The sequence below is a fragment of the Mustelus asterias genome, chromosome 25, assembly GCF_964213995.1.
Source record: "Mustelus asterias chromosome 25, sMusAst1.hap1.1, whole genome shotgun sequence".
Classification (NCBI taxonomy): Eukaryota; Metazoa; Chordata; class Chondrichthyes; order Carcharhiniformes; family Triakidae; genus Mustelus; species Mustelus asterias.
The window spans coordinates 12,216,521-12,242,014 of record NC_135825.1 but is presented as its reverse complement, the minus strand read 5'-3'; the positions used below and the strand labels follow the sequence as shown (position 1 = coordinate 12,242,014).

Below are 25,494 nucleotides of genomic sequence, written 5' to 3'. Positions count from 1 at the left end.
ACATTGGAAATAAACGTGGGTTCATGTTTGCTGCAACTTGCAATGTTCATGGTTTGAAACTGCAAGAAAAATGTGTTGCTGTCCTCAGGGTGGTGTGAGATAGAAACCCTGTGAATGTACAATAGGTGTCAGATACCAAATGCAGAGCTGTGTTTGCAGCAGCGAGAAGATCAGCATTGATACAGAATTTGTCACAGGCAAACAGCACGGGGGTTGCTGCATTTCCTGCTGTACAAGACAGTGGCATACCCCCACCTTGTCAAGGAAAATTAATGATGGGGAATGAATGCTGTCTTCGCCAGCAATACTCATTTCCCATGAAAACTAAATAACAATAAAACAAATTTTTAAGTTCCTGAACAAATTTTAAAATCTCCAATAATGAACAGGTCACATGGTGGGACAACTGGGATTTCTCTGTCTGTATGCCAGTGTTGGAGGACTGGATTGTTGGCATCCTCTGCCCATGGAGCACTGTACAAGTGAAAGGGACCATCCCTGCCTCATGACCCTTCTCCCCCTGTCAATTGTATCCACCATCCTCTCTGGTGCTCGCACTGACTGACTGGCGAGTCCGCCCCATTCAGCTCCTGCTTGAACCTTGGAGGATATAAAATTCAGGCCCATGTCTTTACATCAGTTTCCATGCTGCCTCTATCAGTGAGGTATCAGCATAGAACAGCCTCTGGGGAAACTGGGGAATTAGAGCCACAACTTGTACATTTCAGAATGGCAAGATCCCACATGGGAGACTTGTAAAGTAGTAAATGCACATTGGGTACAGGGTAATTTAATAAAGTGAATTCAAAATGTTGGAGACAGAGGGTGATGACAGAAGGCTGCTTTAGTGACTGGAAGCCAGTGTCCAGTGGCGTACCGCAGGGATCTGTGTTGGGCCCCTATTATTTGTGACTTATATAAATGACATAGATGACTCTGTGGGGGGTAGGATTAGTACGTTTGCAGCTGACACAAAGATTGGACGGGTGGTTAGCAGCGAGGCAGAGTGTCTTGGGCTACAAGAAGATACAGATAGAATGGTCAAATGGCCAGATAAGTGGCAGATAGAATTTAACCCTTAAAGTGTGAGTTGATACACTTTAGAAGGATTAATTTGACAGAAGGTACTCAATGAATTTTAGGACACAAGGAAGTTCTGTAGAACAAAGGGACCTTGGCGTGTTTGTCCACAGATCTCTGAAGATTGAAGGGCATGTTAGTAGGGTGGTGAAAAAGATAAATGGGATACTTGCCTTTGTCAGTCGAGGCATAGATTACAAAAGCAGGGAAGTCAAGTTGGAGTTGTATAGAACTTTAGTGAGGCCACAGCAGGACTACATTGTGCAGTTCTGGTCACCTCATTATCAGAAGGATGTAATTCCACTGGAGTGGGTGCAGAGGAAATTTACCAGGATGCTGCCTGGGACAGAAAATTTAAGTTATGAAGAGAGGTTGGATAGGATTGGGTTGTTTTCGTTGGAGCAGAGAAGATTGAGAGGCGACCTGATCGAGGTGTACAAGACTACAGGGGACATGCACAGAGTGGAAATGGAGCAGCTGTTCCCTTTCGTTGAAGGGTCAGTCACAAGGGGACACAGGTTCAAGGTGAGGGGCAGAAGGTTTATGGGGGATGTGAGGAAAAGCGTTTTTAACCAGAGGGTGGTGATGGTCTGGAATGCGTTGCCTGGGGGGGTGGTAGAGGCAGGTTGCCTCACATCCATTAAAAATTACCTGGATGAGCACTTGACACATCATAAAATTCATGGCGAGGGGCCAAGTGCTGGCAGATGGCATTAGGTGGTGGTTAAGATATTTCTAATGTGTCGATGTGGACTCGATTGGCTGAAGGACCTTTTCTGTGCTGCATGATTCTATGATTTTATGATTCTATGATTCTAATTGCACATGCGTACCCTCTTTACCGCCTCATTTACTCCATAATAACAGTGAATGGTTGTTAACCTTCGCCGTTCCTCTCATTGGAAAATCCAGGTCAATAATTCAATACAGGAGAGAGTGAAACTCCAGAGTGTATAATTGTTCACATTCTGGGCCAGGGAGGCTGATGTGACGAGACTGAACATTCTGTGGCCCGTTTAATGGCTAATTAATTGTTAAATGTTACAATTACATTAAGTCAGGGGGGTTTAAGAAAGATCCCCCATTTTCTCAAAGCTAATGGAGGAGATGTAAAAAGCAGCCAGTAACTCCCAATAATAGCATGCGAAAGCATGGTAAGTGATGCAAATTAGTGGTAGGCCGGTTTTCAGCGCGGTCCCAACGGTGCCATTTTTTTTCCGGTTGGGAGATGCGCGTGGGTCGTAAACGCTCGCGGGGATCCCGCGAAATGGCCGACACGCACATCTCCCAACCCGACGCGCCCAAAACTTCACGGGTCGGAATGGGAGAATCGCCCCCCCCTCCCCCCCTCTAATCTTTGCCTCAGCAGCAACACTTGTCTGATGACATTCCTGTAAAATGTCGGAGGAGGTTTTGCTGAGTGAAAGGTACTTTATAAAGAGAAAGTTATTGCTGTTGTTGCTGATTCCACGAATGAGTTAATAATAAAAAATAAACATGTTTCTCCACCCAAGGCTGTGGTCAGTGAGAGTCCTAACTTTAGATTTACTCAGAGTGAAGTTCTTACCCACGTGTAACAGATTGTAATCAGAGTTCTGAATTTTCCAAATGATTCCAATGTTTGATCATTTTTTATTGAGTATGGAATTCTGTGAGTGACGACTCCATCCTAAATAAGCACCAATTTACAGCAATATTCCGTTAACTCCTCAAATTCTTTAACGGTTGATGAGAAAGGCAAAGAGAGAGATTGACATTGGAAATAAATGTGGCTTCATGTTTGCTGCAACTTGCAATGTTCATGGTTTGAATCTGCAAGAAAAATGTGTTGCTATCCTCAGGGTGGTGTGAGACAGAAACCCTGTGAATGTACAATAGGTGTCAGATACCAAATGCAGAGCTATGTTTGCAGCAGTGAGAAGATCAGCATTGATACAGAATTTGTCACAGGCAAACAGCACGGGGGTTGCTACATTTATTGAACATCAGATGATTCAGGGTGAAGAAGGAATGACCAGGGATCATATCAGCTCCACCATGGTGCGGACAAGTTACCCCAGAGAGAGGCATCAGGGAGTGAATATTAGAAACCTATGGGGCGATTCTCCCAAAAGTGCTGAATTTGTGGGAAAACTGTTCTGGATCACGACTGTTTTTTCAGTGCAGTTTCTCACTCGAATCTCCGCACTCTGTGCAATGCCGAGGTCACAATCGGGAATCTTATTGAACACCCAGGGGGCGGGGCCTATTCACGCCGGAGTCTGACAGCTCCGGAACTCTGAGCATGTGCAGTGGCCCCGATCTGTCAGTCTCCCCGTTTGCTGGCCAGCCCGGGACCCCCACAGTGCTGTCCCTCAGGCCCCCCACACACCTTGATCGCGGCCCTCAAGACAATTCCTGGGCCAGCTCTGACCCATCCCCCGCCCCAGAGCGTCCCGATGACCAGCACACCCACCCATTGGTGGCGATCCCACCACCACCCTCACCCTCACCCCAGCAGAACCCCCCCACCCCACGCCACAGCCTGCCCTGATCGCTGGCTTCCACCCAGCCCAGACCGATCACCATGCAGAGTGGCAGCGGGACACTCCCCCCACTGATTACCCCTCGGCTCCACCCACAATGGGCCTTGCCCCCTTGTCATTGCCCGATGCCCAGTGGCAGCGCCAAGGCACTCTCTGGGCATGGACAATTGGCACCTTGTGCAGTGCCGGGGGCACAGGCTGGCACTGCCAGGGTGTCCATGCCCAGGGCGGCACCTGACCCCCGCACCTGACCCGCTGCGGGGCTCCGATGTTGCGCCCTTCATTCCGGCGGGGTCTCCCGCTAGTTCCCCGAATGTGGGGATCTTCTCTAAACCCCGCCGGAATGAAGTGCTCCTGGTGGGGTGGGAGATTCAATCGGGCCCGGCAAGTTCCCGATAATTGCAAATCACTTACCCGTCTTCCCGCCGATTTCCAGCGTGGTCTGGACTCCGACTATTCTCCGTCTCTGGGAGAAGCGCATGTATTCCCGGCGCATGCGCAAATCCCAGAAAAAGGCCGAGGACGCGTAGCACCCAGCCTGACCGGCCGGAAAAGTTGCAGATCACGAGAATCACCCCCCGCCCTCTAGAAACTACAGAACAGAAGGAATTGATTCAGCTCATTGTGCCGGAGTTGGCTCACTGAACAATAGTCAAACTCAGTCCCAAATCCTCAATTTTCACAAGTGGGAGGGACCATTCCTGATTCATGACCCTCCTCCCCCTATCAATTGCACCCACCATCCTCTCTGAACTGGGGGCAAAGTGGGGGGGGGGGACTGGGGGAAAAGGGGGGGGACTGGGGGCAAAGGGGGGGGGACTGGGGGCAAAGGGGGAGGACTGGGGGCAAGGGGTGGGGACTGGGGGCAAAGGGGGTGGGACTTGGGGGCAAAGGGGGGGGGGGGACTGGGGGCAAGGGGGGGGGGAGGGGAGTTGCTAAATTGTCCCTTAGTGTCCAAAGATGTGTAGGTTAGGTGGATTGGCTGTGCTAAGACAGAGATAGATCGGTTCTGGATTAATAAGGGGGTCAGGGGTTATGGGGAAAAGGCAGGAGAATGGGGATGAGAAAAATATCAGCCATGATATTTACCACCTCATTTACTCCATAATAACAGTGAATGTTTGTTAACCTTCGCCGTTCCTCTCATTGGAAAATCCAGGTCATTAATTCAATCCAGGAGAAAGGGAAACTCCAGAGTTTATAATTGTTCGCATTCTGGGCCAGGGAGGATGATGTTACGAGACTGAACATTCTGTGGCCTGTTTATTTCGTTTGACATCTCTTCATTGTCTCAGTTCATTGGCCAGTTTACACACTGTGGTATTTTCAGCAAATTCGGGGCCTTTCTGTTTTCAGCAACAGTGCAGGAAGTGTCAGGGTGAATCACACCTCCCATGATGTCATCAACCACACTGAGCGACACTGTCAAAGCCGGACAGTAACCGTCCAAAGGTCACCAAAGGTGCAGATATAGAGCTGTGCCTGCTGGAACAAGGAGATCAGCAGCTAAAGGGGATCTTTAGAGCTGGCACAACCAGTGATGGCAATGGCCAGCTGGGACCTCCGTCCTGGAGCTTTCTGAAGGGTGGAATTTCCTGAGGCCTGGCTTGCTGCTTTCTTCAATCTTATTTCGTTTCCGTATCAGAGTTTATTGGATCCGCCTTTCAACATCTCAACAAAGAGCTGGGTGACAGACGATAAATACTGATCGAAACATTGCCAAGATAACAATGTGGATTCTGATTCTTGTCATCTTTTCTCTGCCTGGTGAGTAAGGGACAAAGCTGGATCCCGAGATGATGAGTGTTAGATTAAGTCTCGTGCATGGTTTATCCCGCAGAGATATTGAAATACTTGGAGACATGTAAAGCTACAAAAACTCAGCAAAAATAAATTAATGAATTTGTGTGATATTTGTAGCTATTTTGTTGATAGTATTGTACCACAGAAATATTTACCCAGCAAATAATAAACGGCATTATTGATTGTGAATATAAATTAACCTATTTATTTTTGTTAAAAAGCTACATGATTAATATAATTAAAATGCAGAAGCCACACATTTCAGTCCAATAAAAGTTAACTTGTTAATGTAGTTTCATGCTCAATATATCCTGGAGACTGGAGGGTTTGATTGGCTCAGTTGTTTGGAGTGCAATGCGGAATGATTCCAATGGCAGGGGTTCAATCCTCAGAGCGGCTGTGGTAGTTTATGGAAATCTGCCTCCTCACCTTTCCCCATTCCTGCCCCCCACACTAAATGTAACCAATTGTCCCTCCCTCAAGTTGAGAGATGCCTGTGATCCATTGCAGATTATTGCTCATTGAATTGACTCTGAAGACTGCAGAGGCAACAAAGGCTCCAGGAAAATATTCCTCAAGTTTGCAATTAGAAACATAGAAAAATAGAAACTAGAAGCAGGAGTAGGCCATTCGGCCCTTCGAGCCTGCTCCGCCATTCATTTTGATCATGGCTGATCATCCAATTCAATACCCTGATCCCCTTCTTCCCATATTCCTTGATCCCTTTATCCCCAAGAGCTCTATCTAATTTTTTCTTGAAATCAGACAACGTTTTGGCCTCAACTACATTCTGTGGGAGTGAATTCCACACATTCACCACCCTCTGGGTGAAAAAGTTTCTCCTCATCTCAGTTCTTTATGGTTTGCCCCTTATCCTCAAACTATGACCCCCTAGTTCTGGACTCCCTCACCATTGAGGGCATTCTTTCTGAATCTACCCTCTGTAACCCTGTTCAAATTTTATAAATTTCTATGAGATCCCGCCTCACTCTTCTAAACACCAGTGAATATAATCCTAACTGACTTAGTCCCTCTTCATAAAGCAGACCTGTCATCCCAGGAATCAGCCTGGTCAACTTTCACTGTACTTACTCTATAGCAAGGACATCCTTCCTCAGATAAGGACACCAAAACTGCACACAATACTCCAGGTGAGGCCATACCAATGCCCTGTACAATTGCAGCAAAACATCCCTATCCCTGTACTCAAATCCTCCCGCTATGAAGGCCAACAGACCATTTTCCTTCTTTTGTTTGTATTATTTAAATTATTACGAATGAAATATTGTTTTATGAAGCTCTGTTGGTAAATCTGCTTCAAAGAATCTCAACAGTACAAAAGGAGGCCATTCGGCCCATCACATCTGCAACAACTCTCCGGCTAAGCATGTTACCCAGGCCCTATCCCCGTAACACCACATATTTCCCTCACTAACTTCCTAACCTATACATCTTTGGACATTAAGGGACAATTTAGCATGGCCAATCAACTTAACCTGCACATATTTGGACTGTAGGTAGAAACTGGAGCACCCTGCGATATCCCACGCAGACATGGGAGAATATGCAAGCTCCACACAGTCACCTGAGGCCAGAATTGAACCCAAGTCACTGGCCCTGTGAGGCAGCCGGGCTCACCATGGTACCATCCAATCACTTGTACATGGTTGGTCTACTTTGACCTTCAAAGATGTAATCATTTTCTTTTTAAAGTAAATCTAAATTTTCACACCAGCCCCATATTAAACTGATGCTATTATGCTGGCTGCAATGGAATTTTTGATTCATACTGCCACCTCTCCCCCTCAAGATGAACATTAGAAATAAGAGCAGGAGATGGCCATTTGTCCCTTTGAGCCTGCTCCATCATTCAAGAACATCCTGACTGATCTCCAACCTCAAATCTTATTTCCCGTACTATTCCCATATCCCTCGATTATGTTAGTACCACAAAAATGTATAAATCTCTGTGTTTAATATCCTTCAAGACTGTACATCTAAAGCTTTCTGCGGTGGAGAATTCCAAAGATTCCCAACACCTTGAGTGAAAACAATCTCCTCATCTCATCCCTGGGTCGTGTTCATTGAGTCAGGAAAGGCATTAAAAAATGAATCGAGACGGGTGACCCAGGAACAAATCCACAGGCTGCTCAGCCCGGAGGTGAGCTGGACACAAGGCCTGTTTCTGTGCCCCAGCGCCATGGTTAATAAATAGAATAATTGAAACAACCAGATAATCACTCTGGCCCTGACCACTCACCAGAGTTTGTCCCAAAGAATAAATTTCTCCCCACAAAGAGGAACTTTCCCCCCTCAAAGAGTAACTTTCCCCTCCCAAAGAGTAACTTTCCTCTTCCAAAGAGTAACTTTCCTGTCCAGAAGGCATACCCTGGCTGTCCATAAGAATCCACCAAGTTCAAACCTTCTCTTAACTATTCTAATCTGCACACACCGGATTCCACACTCCTGTTCATCCAAAATCTCACTTAAATCAAGGCAGGTGTTGAATTTAATGACAATTCGCCTCCACGAATTGTGTATGCAGCCTGATTCCAGTCCCGCTCCCACTCTTAGGACTTTGAAATTCCAGCCATTCCCGGGATTTTCTCCATGACAGGGAACCTCCAGACCTGGGTGTCAGATGAACCTTTCACCTGAATGGCATCACCGAGCTCTTTGAACATGACTGAGGGAGGAAAATCTGAGCCATCTTGTCCCTCAGTATTACACTGGAATGTTAGTGTAGATTTTATACTCCAGTCTCTGGAGTGGGACCTGACCCTGCAATCCACCCATTCAGAGGCGCCAGTGCAAAGCTTGAGTGACAAGGTGACACAATAACAATGGCCACTGTACATAACAAGAAATCATTGTCAGTGAAGTACTTTGGCACTGACAGCACGGCTCTATATTCATGTTTTCATTGATCACAAACTAGAAAGAGAATGATGAATACAGGTATTGGAGAGTTTCCTCTGTACACAGTGGTAAATCTTATTAAAATGTTTCTCTCTGTATGAAGCAGTTATTTACTTGGTCAATTGCTGAAATGTTGTCTCCTCAGTTTCAGGTGCATTGTGGGCAGAAAAGAAAGTCACAGGAATTGTGGGAAGATCGATCACAATAAATTGCAATTATAAAGGGAAATACAAACAAAACGTGAAATATTGGTGTCACGGTTGGACTGAACAGTGCTCATATTTAGTGAGAACGGATGATCCAGATGGACGGCGAGGGAGAATGTCGATCACAGATAACAAGGCACAAGGAATATTTGCTGTTACGATGGAGGATCTTCGCTCAGGAGATGCAGGATGGTATCGCTGTGGAATTGATATACCTGACTTACATCCAAAGGTAACCGTGGAGCTGCAAATATCTTACGGTACATTATTCTGAATGATTTTCTTTATTACTGAAATGTCTGATCCATGTTTTATCCACAAGGAAACATTGACAGCTCCGATATCCCGAGGCTCTGCAGCAATGCAGAGTCTGGCAGCTAGAGGGCAGAGATCTGGAAATCCGACTCTTGTGACACAAACTCAATTCGTGGCCTGTCCAACATTCTGATCAAGAACTTCAAACATAATCAGACAAACAATTCCTTTAACTGCAGGATATTGTGAAAGACATTACCCGCGATGCTCAGAATATTTTCCTGTCTCTGAAATGTCTTAAATATCACACTGTCAGATTTTTACAGTCCAGATCAATCCAATCGTCAGACATTAACAAAGTGAAGTGAGCAGCCAGTTGGTAGTAATTGTACCTTGTTGGTTTAGCGCTGAATGGTGGGGCTGTGGGGGTGGGTGGGGGAGCACAGAGGGGGTTAAATACACAGAAATTGACAATATGTTGGGAAGCCAGTCAAACTCCCAACATCCAGATGTATCCGCAATGTGTCAGTTTGTGCTTCTTTCAAATAAAGCAAAAAGTAGACATTGGGCCGCTCCAAAATGACGCTGGTAATCTAGTGATGGGAGACAAGGAAATAGCTGAGGAACTTAATAAGTACTTTGCGTCAGTCTTCACAGTAGAAGACATGAGTAATATCCCAACAATTCAGGAAAGTCAGGGGGCAGAGTTGAATATGGTTGCCATCACAAAGGAGAAAGTGCTAGAGAAACTAAAAGGTCTGAAAATTGATAAATCTCCGGGCCCAGATGGGCTACATCCTAGAGTTCTAAAGGAGATAGCTGAAGAAATAGTGGAGGCGTTAGTTATGATCTTTCAAAAGTCACTGGAGTCAGGGAAAGTCCCAGAGGATTGGAAAATCGCTGTTGTAACCCCACTGTTCAAGAAGGGAACAAGAAAAAAGATGGAAAATTATAGGCCAATTAGCCTAACCTCAGTTGTTGGCAAAATTCTAGAATCCATCGTTAAGGATGAGATTTCTAAATTCTTGGAAGTGCAGGGTCGGATTAAGACAAGTCAGCATGGATTTAGTAAGGGGAGGTCGTGCCTGACAAACCTGTTAGAGTTCTTTGAAGAGATAACAAATAGGTTAGACCAAGGAGAGCCAATGGATGTTATCTATCTTGACTTCCAAAAGGCCTTTGACAAGGTGCCTCACGGGAGACTGCTGAGTAAAATAAGGGCCCATGGTATTCGAGGCAAGGTACTAACATGGATTGACGATTGGCTGTCAGACAGAAGGCAGAGAGTTGGGATAAAAGGTTCTTTCTCAGAATGGCAACCGGTGACAAGTGGTGTCCCGCAGGGTTCAGTGTTGGGGCCACAGCTGTTCTCTTTATATATTAACGATCTAGATGACGGGACTGGGAGCATTCTGGCCAAGTTTGCCGATGATACAAAGATAGGTGGAGGGGCAGGTAGTATTGAGGAGGTGGGGAGGCTGCAGAAAGATTTAGACAGTTTAGGAGAGTGGTCCAAGAAGTGGCTGATGAAATTCAACGTGGGCAAGTGCGAGGTTGTACACTTTGGAAAAAAGAATAGAGGCATGGACTATTTTCTAAACGGTGACAAAATTCATAATGCTAAAGTGCAAAGGGACTTGGGAGTCCTAGTCCAGGATTCTCTAAAGGTAAACTTGCAGGTTGAGTCCGTAATTAAGAAAGCAAATGTAATGTTGTCATTTATCTCAAGAGGCTTGGAATACAAAAGCAGGGATGTACTTCTGAGGCTTTATAAAGCACTGGTTAGGCCCCATTTGGAGTACTGTGAGCAATTTTGGGCCCCACACCTCAGGAAGGACATACTGGCACTGGAGCGGGTCCAGCGGAGATTCACACGGATGATCCCAGGAATGGTAGGCCTGACATACGATGAACGTCTGAGGATCGTGGGATTATATTCATTGGAGTTTAGGAGGTTGAGGGGAGATCTGATAGAAACTTACAAGATAATGAACGGCTTAGATAGGATGGACGTAGGGAAGTTGTTTCCATTAACAGGGGAGACTAGGACGCGGGGGCACAGCCTTAGAATAAAAGGGAGTCACTTTAGAACAGAGATGAGGAGAAATTTCTTCAGCCAGAGAGTGGTGGGTCTGTGGAATTCATTGCCACAGAGGGCTGTGGAGGCCGAGACGTTGAGCGTCTTCAAGACAGAAATTGATAAATTCTTGATTTCTCGAGGAATTAAGGGCTATGGGGAGAGAGCGGGTAAATGGAGTTGAAATCAACCATGATTGAATGGTGGAGTGGACTCGATGGGCCGAATGGCCTTACTTCCGCTCCTATGTCTTATGGTCTTATGGTCTTATGAAAATTCAGGGTGAAGCTGACAGATTAAAAGTTAACAAATCGGCAAATTAAACAATTAAATAATCCAATATGGTGAAAGCCCCTTAAAGGGATCAAAGAACAAAGAACAAAGAACAGTACAGAACAGGAACAGGCCCTTCCTGCGCTGATCACGTTTACCAATGCTTATATTCCTCTATTCCCTGTTTGTTCATACGTCTACCAAGATAAAACCTTAAATATAGCTAATATAAGTGCCTCAACCACCTCACTTGGCAGTGCATTCCAGGCGCCCACCACCCTCTGTGTAAAAAAGTTCTCCCGCACATCTCCACTGAATCTTTCCCCCGTTATCTTGAACTTGTGCGTCCTTCTAATTGTCATTTCTGCCTGGGAAAAAGCTTCCAACTGTTCACTCTATCCACACCTCTCATAATTTTATAAACTTCTCTCAGGTTGCCCCTCAGCCTCTGTCTTTCCAGGGAGAACAATCCCAGCTCATTCAAACTCTCCTCATAGGTAATACCCTCCATACCAGGCAACATCCTGGTCAACCTTTTCTGCACTCTCTCCAAAGCCTCCACATCCTTCTGGTTGTGTGGTGACCAGAATTGGACACAATATTCCAAATGTTCCAAATGATCATAAAAATCTCCATGGAAACTGTGGTGAACCATCGTTGGTTCACCACTGAGGGTTGTTATTATGTTACTGTTGGGCTAGGGTGTTGTTACTGTGGGGGTTGTACAATGTTGTTGGGTTAGGGTGTTTACCTGTTATAAGAGTTATCATGGCACATTCCAGTGGGGTCCCGCCTCCGGTGGCGAGGTATAAGACCCCCTGCTCCGGCAGGACCCCTTCAGTCTGAACTGGTGTATTCGTGTTAGTAGTTCCATTGTTACACAATAAAAGCCTTCAATATCGAAGCCTTGGTTCCACGTGCTTAATTGTTGCGCATCAATTTTATTGTGTAACAGAAAACTCACAGCTGTACAAAAAAAAAGAGAGTATGGAACAGATCTTAAAAGCGGATCGTCTGACACTGGACCCACGTGCGGTCGGTGCAGCTAACACATTCGACCATTGGTGGAAGTGTTTCGAGGACTACCTGGCAGCCTCAGTAGCTATCACTACAGACAGTGATAAACTCCAGGTCCTCCACGCAAGGGTAAGCGACATGATTTATCTCGCCATTCGTGCAGCTCCCACTTACCCGGGTGCCGTCGAGCTCCTAAAAAAAAGATACACGAAGCCACCCAACGAGATACATGCTCGTTACCTCCTCGCTACACGACGTTGGCAGTCGGGCGAAACCATGGAGGACTACGCCAATGAGCTCCTGCAGCTTGCCAGGGGTTGCGATTGTAAAGACGTATCAGCCGAACAATATATGTACGACCTCGCCCGAGACGCGTTCGTAGCAGGGGTAGGGTCCTCGTACATCAGGCTTAAATTGCTGGAAAAGGGGAAACTCGACTTGACCCAAGCAATGGAGATGGCCGTGATGCTGGAAGCGGCGTCGAAGAGCTTGGCGCTGTACCCCGAGGACCACGTGCAGTCAACGTGGCTGGAGCAAGCTCAGCTCCCTCCTCGCCCCGCTAACCCGCGCTCCCAGATCGATCCGACGACGGCGGCAGCTCCAGGTGGCCAGCGATGCTATTTTTGTGGTGGGGCCAAGCATCCACGGCAACAGTGTCCGGCAAGAACGGCAATCTGCAGCCAGTGCGGTAAAAAAGGCCACTACGGCAAAGTCTGCAGGTCCAAGCCTAAAAACGGCAGTGCAGCTTGTAACCCTCCAGAACGGAGACAATCTCCTTCAGCGTCGCAGTACCCACGAGGTCCGACCACGTGCGATCCCAGGATGGCGCCATCGTGGCTGACGGAGGAGGAGGAAGACCACCAGGAGTCGCTGCACTTGGCGCCCTCGCCCATGTGCGATTCATGGGGGCGGCCATCATGGTCCACGACGACTAGGAGCGACCAGCAGGGGTCCTCAGCATCCACATCGGCAGCATGCAGTGACGCCCAGGGGCCAACGGTGGCGTCGATCTCCCTGGACCAGACCAGGCACTACAGACATGAAAATTCCATGATGGATATAAAGGTTAGTGGTCGAACTGTGAATTGTCTGTTTGACAGTGGGAGCACCGAAAGTTTCATACACCCTGAAACTGCTAAAAGGTGTGGACTCCGGGTTCTCCCTGCCAAGCAGAAAATTTCCATGGCATCACGGTCCCGGTCTGTACCGATCCAAGGACGATGTATGGTAACTCTTGAGGTACAGGGCACAATTTACGAGCAATACAGGCTCCTTGTGTTACCTCACCTTTGCGCGCCAATTCTCCTCGGACTAAACTTTATGGTCCACATGAAGAGTGTGATCCTACAGTACGGTGGGCCACTCCCTTCACTGGCAGTAGGGAATCAGCCGCAGCCTCCAAATTGCCCAAAGCGCCCTGCATGCAATCTATCCACCCTGAAAATCACTACACCATCCCTTTTTAAAAATCTGGTACCTGGCTGCAAGCCCATCGCTACTAAAAGTAGGCGTTACAGCGCTGAGGACCGGATCTTTATTAGATCTGAGGTTCAGCGGCTCCTCAAGGAAGGGATCATACAGGCCAGTGCTAGTCCGTGGAGAGCGCAGGTCGTGGTAGTCAAAAGCGGGAACAAACCTCGGATGGTCATCGACTATAGTCAGACCATTAATCGTTATACGCAGCTGGATGCGTATCCTCTCCCGCGCATTTCTGATATGGTCAATCAGATTGCGCAGTACCGAGTGTTTTCTACCATAGACCTTAAGTCCGCCTACCATCAACTCCCCATCCGCCCAGAGGACCGACAATATACGGCTTTTGAGGCGGATGGTCGTCTATACCAATTCCTCAGGGTTCCATTTGGTGTCACCAATGGGGTCTCGGTCTTCCAGCGTGCTATGGACCGAATGGTGGACCAGAACGGGTTGCGGGCTACCTTCCCGTACCTGGATAACGTCACCATCTGCGGCCATGACCAGCAGGACCACGACACGAATCTCCAACACTTTCTGCGCACTGCATCTCGCCTGAATCTGACCTATAACAGGGAGAAGTGCGTATTCCGTACGCGTAGGTTAGCCATCCTCGGATACGTGGTGGAAAACGGGGTCATTGGCCCTGATCCAGACCGTATGCGCCCACTTACTGAACTTCCCTTGCCCGCTAGCACGAAAGCACTGAGGAGATGCCTCGGGTTCTTTTCGTATTATGCACAGTGGGTCCCCAACTACGCGGACAAAGCTCGTCCGCTCATTAAGTCCACGACCTTCCCACTTACGCCGGAGGCCCAATTGGCCTTCAAGGCTTTGAAAAGCGACATCTCGAAAGCCACGATGCACGCAGTGGATGAATCCATCCCTTTCCAGGTGGAGAGTGATGCATCTGATTTCGCCCTAGCCGCCACACTAAACCAGGCAGGCAGGCCCGTCGCGTTCTTTTCCCGCACCCTTCAAGGCCCCGAAATTCGGCACTCAGCGGTGGAGAAGGAGGCTCAGGCCATTGTGGAGGCAGTCAGACACTGGCGCCATTACCTGGCAGGGAAGCGGTTCACCCTGATCACGGATCAACGATCCGTGGCGTTTATGTTCAGCAACACGCAGAGGGGCAAGATCAAGAACGATAAGATCTTGCGGTGGAGAATTGAGCTCTCCACCTATAATTACGATATTATGTATCGTCCAGGGAAGCTCAATGAGTCCTCGGATGCCCTCTCGCGCGGAACATGCGCCATCATGCAGGAGGACCGCTTGAAGGCTCTCCACAATGATCTGTGTCATCCTGGAGTCACCAGACTCTACCACTTCGTCAAAGCCCGCAACCTGCCCTACTCGGTGGAGGATGTCAGGTCAGTGACGAGAAGCTGTCGGATTTGCGCAGAATGCAAACCACACTTTTATCGACCAGACCGGGCACAATTGGTCAAGGCCACTCGCCCTTTTGAGAGGCTGAGTGTGGATTTTAAGGGCCCCCTTCCCTCAACGGACCGGAATGTCTATTTCCTCAACATAATAGACGAGTATTCCCGGTTTCCGTTTGTTGTCCCCTGTGCGGACACGTCGACTGCCACCGTCATCAAGGCATTCAGTGAGCTTTTTACCCTGTTCGGGTACCCCTGCTACATTCATAGCGACAGGGGCTCGTCGTTCATGAGCAACGACTTGAGGCAATTCCTGCTCTCATTCGGGATTGCCTCTAGTAGAACCACGAGCTACAACCCTAGGGGTAACGGACAGGTGGAAAGGGAGAATGCTACAGTCTGGAAGGCTGTCCTACTGGCACTGAAATCCAGGGGCCTTCCAGTCTCCCGTTGGCAGGAGGTCCTTCCAAAGGCACTCCATTCTATCCGCTCCCTCCTGTGTACGGCAACCAATGCTACTCCCCACGAGAGGATGTTCTCATTCCCTCGGAAGTCGTCCTCGGGAACCTCATTGCCAGCCTGGTTGACGTACCCAGGACCCGTCCTTCTGCGGCGACATGTGAGGGCTCGCAGGTCCGACCCCTTGGTCGAACCGGTCCAACTCCTCCACGCCAACCCTCAGTATGCCTATGTGGCATATCCTGACGGGCGAGAGGACACTGTCTCCATTAGAGACCTGGCGCCCGCAGGGGACGTAGCAACTCCTGTCGCTCCTATTCCCCCAGTCACGAATCCACTACTCCTCATTGCTTCCCGAGACGTGGCGCGGTCAGCACCGGGACCAGTGCATAACACTTTTACTCCCATGTACAGCTTGCCTGAGACTCGGGAGATCGGCGCGACCATCATCACCACCACCACCACCACCAAAGGTTCCAGGATCCCCTGCACCATCGCCTCACCAGGGCCAACCGGCCCTGGAGTCCTTGAGGGGACAGCCAGACGTTGTTTTGGAAAGAACGCCACCGCAAGCACCTGCTCCGGTTTCGCAACCGGTGTTGAGGAGATCACAGCGTCGGTGCGGTCCTCCAGACCGTCTGGACTTGTGAATTCTGTTTATATGACCTGTTTTTTCTTGCACCCCGCCACCTTTTGTTCTTAAAGGAGGGGTGAATGTGGTGAACCATCGTTGGTTCACCACTGGGGGTTGTTATTATGTTACTGTTGGGCTAGGGTGTTGTTACTGTGGGGGTTGTACAATGTTGTTGGGTTAGGGTGTTTACCTGTTATAAGAGTTATCATGGCACATTCCAGTGGGGTCCCGCCTCCGGTGGCGAGGTATAAGACCCCCTGCTCCGGCAGGACCCCTTCAGTCTGAACTGGTGTATTCGTGTTAGTAGTTCCATTGTTACACAATAAAAGCCTTCAATATCGAAGCCTTGGTTCCACGTGCTTAATTGTCACGCATCAGAAACATTAAATGTGTCAATCCGTGTGTGATCAAATCCCCCCAGTGAGAGACGGGTTATCAATTTCAGTCTATTAATCGCTCAGTGAGTGCAATTAGTGGAATCTAACAATGGCTGCTCGGGTTACTGAGCAAGGGCAGAAGACAGAGGCAATGGGGGAGGCTGAAGAAGTGACTGGGAAAGATACCAAGGAGCATTGGAACCTCACTGCTTATTTCTAGCCTGATTGTGTGAAAGGTTTTAATATCAGTATTTACAGACTTTCACAACAGAGATGGTAATGTGTATTTCTGGGTTACATTTTGGTGATTGTATCTATCAGATCAGCATGGGTGGTTCTCAGGCTGTTTTATTTTGGGCCTCAGATGAGGACCCAGGTGACCAATAGCACCAATAGCAGCAACTGCCTCCTCCACACAGACCCTGAGCTCCACAAGACAAAGGAATGAACAGAGACAAGCAACTCACTGACGGGCTATCCCACAACACAGCGAGTACACGTTTCCTGATCAGCTTCCTTGATGTGTTGCAACTCCAGTGTCTGAAGAGGCTCATTTGACAACATAAGGGACGGACCAGAACGATTCTCCGACACAGATTGATTCACTCTGAAATGTGGTGAGCGGGTCCAAATCCCACTAGAGAGGCTGGCAGTATAGTGCTGAGTGAGCCACTGCACACACACCGATCTGTCACTGCGGAGAGTGGCGCATGCACAGTGGCCCCCTCACCGCTAGCCTCCCGATCGCTGGCCATCCCGACCCCCCACAACCATCCAATCACTGGCCTACCAGAGCTCTCCCGGGCCAGCCCCGATCTCCCCCCACCCAGATAGCCAGCCCTGGTCCCCCTCCTCTCTCCTTCTCACACTGATCCCAGTGCACAGTGTCACTGAAAACCCCCCAACACATTGAGCCCCCAATAGGCCCCACCCCCCAGAATGCCAACTCCCCCGCCAGCACCACCCACATTGGCACTGCCTGGTGCCTGGTGGGAGGTGCCAGTATTTGTTTTATTCATTTGTGGACCTGGGCATCGCTGGCTGGGTGGCATTTATTGCCATCCTGAGAGGTTTGCGAGGCCATTTCAGAGGACAGTCAAGAATTAACCACATTGCTTTGGCTCTGGCATCACATGTAGGCCAGACCAGGAAAGGCTGGTAGATTTCCTTCTTTAACGGACATGAGTGAACCAGATGGGTTTTCCAATAACTGACAATGGTTTCATGGTGATCAGTAGATTCTTAATTCCAGATTTTCTTTATTGAAATCAAATTCCAACTGCTGCCATGGCGGGATTCGAACCCTGGTCCCCAGAACATTAGATGAGATTATGGATTTATAGGCTAGCGATAACACCACTGGGCCATCACCTCCCCATGGGTATCTGCATATCTTTGGTTGTGGGAGGAAACTGAAGCACCCAGAGGAAAACCACGCAGACACGGGGAAAACGTGCAAACTCCACACTGACCACACAGCCAATGCTAGAATTGAACCCGGGTCCCTGGTGCTATGTGGCTGCAGTGCTAATCACTGTGCCACTGTGCCACACTGGGTTGACTGAACAAGCAATCCAATCTAATCCCACCATCTAGTTCTTGATCCAGAGCTCTGTAGGTTACAGCATCTCAAGTTTAATCCATTTTGTTTAATGTGATCAGGTTATCCGCCTCTCCCACCCTCGACCACTCTTCCAGGCAGTGAGTTCCAGACCCTCAACATCCCCCGAGTGAAATAACCCATTGCCCCAAATCTCATCTAATCCACTCACCATTAAATTTAAATCTTTCGGTCCTGGTTCATGGTTTGATCTGGAGAGCTGCGATGTTCTGATATAATAGCAGACATTGTAGTTCAGGCTGCTTGGAGGATGGAGAGAAATGGAGAGCTGGATGTGTTGGTGAGATTGCAACATGACTGACCCTGAATGAGAGGTTGATGAGCTGAAATTCACAGAGTGTTTGATTTTTAGATGCTCAGTCAGTTTCTGAATGTTTGTTTCTTTCCCACAGAACCCGTGTCTGTTCCTGAACTTAGATTTTTATCACCACCAAATGCCTCATGTTCTGGGGGCTCAGTGTCCGTCTCCTGTGAGTCTGTCCAGGGATCACTTCCCATTCAGTACACATGGTATGAAAAGACCCCGTCTGAAGATTCAAAGATCTCTGACACCAATAATCTGGATCTACATTGTCAATCCTTCAAACAGCGACGTCATCAATATTACTGCACAGCCTCAAATAACCAGGGAAAAAAATCCAGTGAAATGGTTACAGTGTCAGTGATCCACATTTCAGAGAATGACTGCAGTTATTTAACACAAATCAGCAACATTGGTAAATATCTCTTTTCGCTTCAAAAAGTACAACAAATTTTTAAATTAACATCAGTCTGAATTGCTCATGGTTTATGTTCTATCAGTTGCTCGAAGCAATTGGAATAAAAATAGAATTGCATTTATTTTGCACTTTTCACATCTTCAGGACAGTTTTAAAGTCCGTTCTGGTCAATGCTGGAACTGATTCAGAGCCATTGTTGTGATGTAGGAAGCTCAGCACCAATTTGTGAGCAATAAGCTCCCTCTAAGAGCAACGTGATCATGAGCAGACAATCTGCTGTCTGAGAATTGCTGTTTGAGAATATAATAACTCGAGGAGCCGGCTGTGAAGGAACCGTGCTTCTATTGTACAAAATGAAAATAAAGAATTCCCACACACCTGTGGTGAACACAACAGGTCCCAACCAGGACTAAAAGATTAATGGAACCACTCAGGGTCTTGCTTTATAAAGGGCTTGGGATACAATCTCAATATGGTTGTCTAATTATCAATCCGCCGGAAGCACATATTCAATGTGCCCAACGATATCAAACAAGGAAGTATCCAATTACATTAGAAGGTGTATTGGAGAGATTTCTCTGAACACAGTGGTAAATCCTATTGAAATATATCTGGTTGTATGAAGCAATTATTTTCAGTTCAATTTTTGACCTGTTGTCTTTTCAGCTGCAAGTGCATTGTGGGCAAAAAATAATGTAACAGGAGTTTTGGGAAGATCGATCACTATAGATTGTCACTATGACAAATTGTCTCAGTCACATGTGAAAACTTGGAGTCGTCAGTGCTCTGTTTTGGTAAAATCAGACGATCCAGATGGACGGCGAGAGAGAATGTCGATCACAGATCACAAGACACAAGCATTATTTGTTGTTACTATGGAGGATCTTCATTCAGGAGATGCAGGATGGTACAGCTGTGGTATTGATAAGCCCGGCTTCCTTTCAATGTTTCCTGTAAAGCTACAAATATCTGACGGTACATTGTTCTCCGTGATTATCTTTATTACTCTCGACTGAAATGTCTGATCGGTGCTTTACCTGGGAGGAGACATTGACAGCTCCGATATCCCGAGGCTCCGCAGCAGTGCAGAGTCTGGCAGCTAGAGGGCAGTTAGAACAATGATTATGTTGCAGGAATTGTAATTCAGAGGCCAAGAGTAATGATCCAGAGAGATGGGGTCAGATTTATTGCACCTTGAACCCCGTTCTCCTGGTGAACAAGTTGGCAAGGACCTCACCCTTGCTCCCAATGCCTGGATAATAGACCTTGCCCACTTCCGGGATACTCCCCAGATACTCACCAACAGCTCACTTCTTCCCCTGTAGTAAATTCCTTCAGCTCATTAAACGTCCATACTCGGTTGAAGGCAGACTCCAGTGCTGTTTGCACTGAGAATGTCTAAATTTATATGTTCAAAAACAAAGGGACTCAGTACAAAAAGACCAGTTCAAGCCAGTTTCCCCAATTAACTATTCCAGTTGCTGCCAGTGGATAGCTTCTATCTCCCAGCTCATGTCCTTTGGATGATACGTACGTCGGAATTTTACTGCCTCGCCCGCCATGGTATCGGAGCGGGTGTGGGGCAGACTCAAGGGTGTTGACCTTGGGCGGTATTTTCCGTCTCGCTCATTCGAGGCCATAAAACCCCGCCCTCGACTTTAAACAGTACTCACACTTAAGTGTTAAACGGTACTTACTGTTAAATGTTAAATACAACTCCAAACAATGGCTGGAATTCACCAAACTCGTCCGCAGCTGGAATTATCCAGTCCCGCTGCTGTGAATGGAGATTTGGCTGAGCGCCAAATTCCCAATTCCAACTGGCAGCGGAGGTGGATTTCAGGTCAAGATTAGATTTTTGGAAAGATATTTAAGTCTCCGTTATCTCAGCAAACATCCACAGTCTATCTCAGGTCACACTCCAATGATTGTTACTAACTAATCTGCTATCATGAATATCTGCTGTTCATGACAGCAATCAATAGATACTACCTGCATTCGGCCAAGCTCCCACTGCCAACTCTCTCTCTCTCTAACACTTCCCCTTCCGCCTCACACCCTGGATGAGGTGTAGAAATATTGGGACTATGAAACGATTTAATTTTTTGGTCATTCTAAAGTTTAAAATTTTAAAGTTTATTGTTAAAGCTTTTATAAATTAGTGTCACAATTAGGTTTACATTAACACTGCAATGAAGTTACTGTGAAAATCCGTTAATGATTGTCTTTTCCACAGAACCCGTGTCTGTTCCTGAACTTAAATTTTTATCACCACCAAATGCCTCATGTTCTGGGGGCTCAGTGTCCGTCTCCTGTGAGTCTGTCCAGGGATCACTTCCCATTCAGTACACATGGCATGAAAAGACCCCGTCTGAAGATTCAGAGATCTCTGACACCAATAAACTGGATCTACATTGTCAATCCTTCACACAGCAACATCATCAATATTACTGCACAGCCTCAAATCACCAGGAAGAAAAATCCAGTGAAATGGTTTCAGTGTCAGTGATCAACAGATCAGGGGAGAATTGCAGTTATGTGGCACAGATCAACAGCGTTGGTAAGTGATAGTTGAAATAGGAGGAAATAGATGTTCGGAGGGAGGATGTCCTGGCAGTTTTGAATAAACTGAAGGTCGAAAAGTCCCCTGGGCCTGATGAAATGTATCCTAGGATTCTTTGGGAGGCAAGGGATGAAATTGCAGAGCCTTTGGCTTTGATCTTTGGGTCCTCTCTGTCCACGGGGATGGTGCCAGAGGACTGGAGAATGGCGAATGTTGTTCCTCTGTTTAAGAAAGGGAATAGAAATGACCCTGGTAATTATAGACCGGTTAGTCTTACTTCGGTGGTTGGTAAATTGATGGAAAAGGTCCTAAGAGATGGGATTTACGACCATTTAGAAAGATGCGGATTAATCCGGGATAGTCAGCACGGATTCGTCAAGGGCAAGTCGTGCCTCACAAATTTGATATAATTTTTTGAGGAGGTAACTAAGTGTGTAGATGAAGGTAGGGCAGTTGATGTCATATACATGGATTTCAGTAAGGCGTTTGATAAGGTCCCCCATGGTCGGCTTATGATGAAAGTGAGGAGGTGTGGGATAGAGGGAAAGTTGGCCGATTGGATAGGTAACTGGCTGTCTGATCGAAGACAGAGGGTGGTGGTGGATGGAAAATTTTCGGATTGGAGGCAGGTTGCTAGCGGAGTGCCGCAGGGATCAGTGCTTGGTCCTCTGCTCTTTGTGATTTTTATTAATGACTTAGAGGAGGGGGCTGAAGGGTGGATCAGTAAATTTGCTGATGACACCAAGATTGGTGGAGTAGTGGATGAGGTGGAGGGCTGTTGTAGGCTGCAAAGAGACATAGATAGGATGCAAAGCTGGGCTGAAAAATGGCAAATGGAGTTTAACCCTGATAAATGTGAGGTGATTCATTTTGGTAGGACTAATTTAAATGTGGATTACAGGGCCAAAGGTAGGGTTCTGAAGACTGTGGAGGAACAGAGAGATCTTGGGGTTCATATCCACAGATCTCTAAAGGTTGCCACTCAAGTGGATAGAGCTGTGAAGAAGGCCTATAGTGTGTTAGCTTTTATTAACAGGGGGTTGGAGTTTAAGAGCCGTGGGGTTATGCTGCAACTGTACAGGACCTTGGTGAGACCACATTTGGAATATTGTGTGCAGTTCTGGTCACCTCACATAAGAAGGATGTGGAAGCGCTGGAAAGGGTGCAGAGGAGATTTACCAGGATGCTGCCTGGTTTGGAGGGTAGGTCTTATGAGGAAAGGTTGAGGGAGCTAGGGCTGTTCTCTCTGGAGCAGAGGAGGCTGAGGGGAGACTTAATAGAAGTTTATAAAATGATGAAGGGGATAGATCGAGTGAACGTTCAAAGACTATTTCCTCGGGTGGATGGAGCTATTACAAGGGGGCATAACTATAGGGTTCGTAGTGGGAGACACAGGAAGGATACCAGAGGTAGGTTCTTTACGCAGAGAGTGGTTGGTGTGTGGAATGGACTGCCTGCAGTGATAGTGGAGTCAGACACTTTAGGAACATTTAAGCGGTTATTGGTTAGGCACATGGAGCACACCAGGATGATAGGGAGTGGGATAGCTTGATCTTGGTTTCAGATAAAGCTCGGCACAACATTGTGGGCCGAAGGGCCTGTTCTGTGCTGTACTGTTCTATGTTCTATGTTCTAAGTTCTAAATAAGCTGGTTGCTGGTTCGGTTCCTAATGTCTCTCTGAATGACTGCAACTGACAAAATTCACTCTGCTTTGTCCCTCAACAACTCGGAACAAAGTTACTGATTAAAATATTGATTGAAAATATCAGGATCATAAAATATTCCCCAAACATGTCTAAATGTTGCAGTAATCCCATTAATATTAAATAGAACTTGACTGACAAGGTCTCCATTAACCATTCCTGTTCCCATTTCTTGGAGATCAAATTGTGAATAACAATCTTTAGCTGATGTCTCTTGCTTTAGGATGAATCGTAAGGATAGAGAGTTGAAGAGTTGATGTGAAATGATAGCATCTTAAGAGGTCTCACTTACAAAATGAAAGAATGTCTTCCATTTATTTTCACAGTCATCTGACTTCTCGAAGCGCTTTACAACCAATGAAATGCTTTTTGAAGCACTGTCACTGTTGTGAGGCAGGAAACACAGCAGCCAATTTACACACAGCAAACTCAAAATAATGAACTGATAACCTGTTTTTGATTGAGGGATAAATATCGCCGGGTGATTTCGGATAACGCTTCTGTTTTTCTTCAGGAGATCAAGTGCCATCGATCTTATACATCCATAGTTTCATAGAATCCATAGAATCTTACAGTGCAGAAGGAGACCATTTGACGCATCGAGTCTCTGCCAACGTCAATCCCACCCAGGCCTTATCCCCATAATCCCATGCATTTACCCCAGCTAGTTCCCCCTGACACTAAGGGGCAATTTAGCTTGGCGAATCCACCTACCCGCACATCTTTGGACTGAGGGAGGAAACCAGAGTGCCCGGAGGAAACCCACGCAGACACGGGGAGAATGTGCAAATTCCACACAGACAGTCACGCAAGGCCAGATTTGAACCCGGGTCTCTGGCGCTGTGAGGCAACAGTGCCAACCACTGTGCCACCATGCCGCCCATAGAGCAGGCAGATTGGGGACTCAGTTCAACATCCCATCCGAAAGGCAGCACCTCCAACAGTGCAGCACTTCCTCAGTACTGCACAGGAGTTTCAGCTTTGATTTTTGATTCCTAGAGTAGGGCGAGAACACAGATCCTTGTGGCTGCAGATACAAGAGTGCTCCCAACAGCTAACACCGGCAAAGAATCATTAGAATAGAAGGAAATAGTCTGCTAAATCTATTCAAAATTATTTGAAGCTTTGATAAGATAAATTGAGACTAATTATTTCCAGTAGTAAGTGAGTGAATACTCGAGAGAATCCAGTTAAGATCATCACAACAAGGACAGCGGGAGAAATTGGGAGAATTTTATTGATGCAAATGATTGTTAAGATATGGATTGCGTTAGAAACAGAATCAATAACAGCTTTCACAAGGGAAGCAAAAAAGGAGCAGACATTTAGGAGGATTTGGGGAAAAGACACAACAATGGGAGTGTCGTTGTAGACTCGATGGGCCAAATGGCCTCCTTGTGCGCTGCATGGATTCTCTGATTCTAAATGGCAAATTCTTTCATAGCGATGGAGGGCAATGGACCAAATTTCCTTCTTTGCCGAAAAATTCTATCATCACAAAATGCTGCTCAAAATCTCAGAATTCCATGTTCTAAACACTGAATTACTCAGTGTTAACATAAACACTAACGATAGTCCTGAATTAATGAGGACTATAACCAGTTTGAATGTTTAATATTCAAATATGTCAGTGTCAGAAGGGGCTCAGTTGGTAGCAGCCTGATTTCTGAAACCAATGGATTGTGAGTTCAAATTCTCCTTCCGAGAAAGGGGTTGATATCACTGTACAGCACGGAGATTGCGCTCTGCTGTTGACGGTGCTATTGTCTGGTTGAACTGCTGATCCATGCATCCTTTGAGCTAAATGTAAATGATTTCATGGCCCTCTTCCAGGAGGAATAGGCAAGTTTTCCTGGTGTCTTACAGACCCTCATAACATTTAAGAATTATTTAGATGTGCACTCGTGATGCCAAGGCACACAGAGCTATGGGCCAAGTGCTGGAAACTGGGTTTGGAATAGTCAGGTGGTTTGTTTTTGACTGGCGCAGATGCGATGGGTGCTCCCTCCCTCACTGCACAGTGGATGTACCTACACCACATGGACTGCATCGGTTCAAGAGGCATCTCATGACCACCTTCTCAAGGGCAATTAGGGATGAGCAATAATTGCTGTCCTAAACAGCGACACCCACATCCCAAGAAGAGGCGCTCCCTCAACGTGGTTCTCCCTCAGGTTGAGGTGCCACTTGACAATGTGACTCTCTCAGTTAACGACAATGAAAATGAGGCTGATCTGAATGTTGTTTCCTTCTTTCAGTCGGACCTGAAAATTCCTGTGAAATTTTAACAGTATCGCCAACACATTCCTCAATTCCAAACTCCAAATTTGCTGAAAGGTACGCTGTTTTTATTGTTAGTGTTTAAATGACATGGCTTCTGTGTGAGTGATTAAATCCTCTTTAA

General features: G+C 46.9%; 2 protein-coding genes across 2 annotated transcripts in view; one reads left to right on the top strand and one right to left on the bottom strand.

The window, feature by feature from the left end:
• Positions 1-25,494, bottom strand: part of LOC144511708 (titin-like) — a 301,563-nt gene that overhangs the window by 79,448 nt on the left and 196,621 nt on the right. The gene's annotated exons all lie outside the window — the stretch shown is intronic.
• LOC144511685 (uncharacterized) overlaps positions 1-25,494 on the top strand; it is an 81,237-nt gene that overhangs the window by 52,288 nt on the left and 3,455 nt on the right. The window contains exons 9-12 of the mRNA XM_078241920.1: positions 8,473-8,793; positions 18,497-18,820; positions 19,490-19,798; positions 21,060-21,383. Of these exons, the coding sequence (XP_078098046.1) occupies positions 8,473-8,793; positions 18,497-18,820; positions 19,490-19,798; positions 21,060-21,383 (1,278 nt within the window). The remainder of the gene's footprint in view (positions 1-8,472; positions 8,794-18,496; positions 18,821-19,489; positions 19,799-21,059; positions 21,384-25,494) is intronic.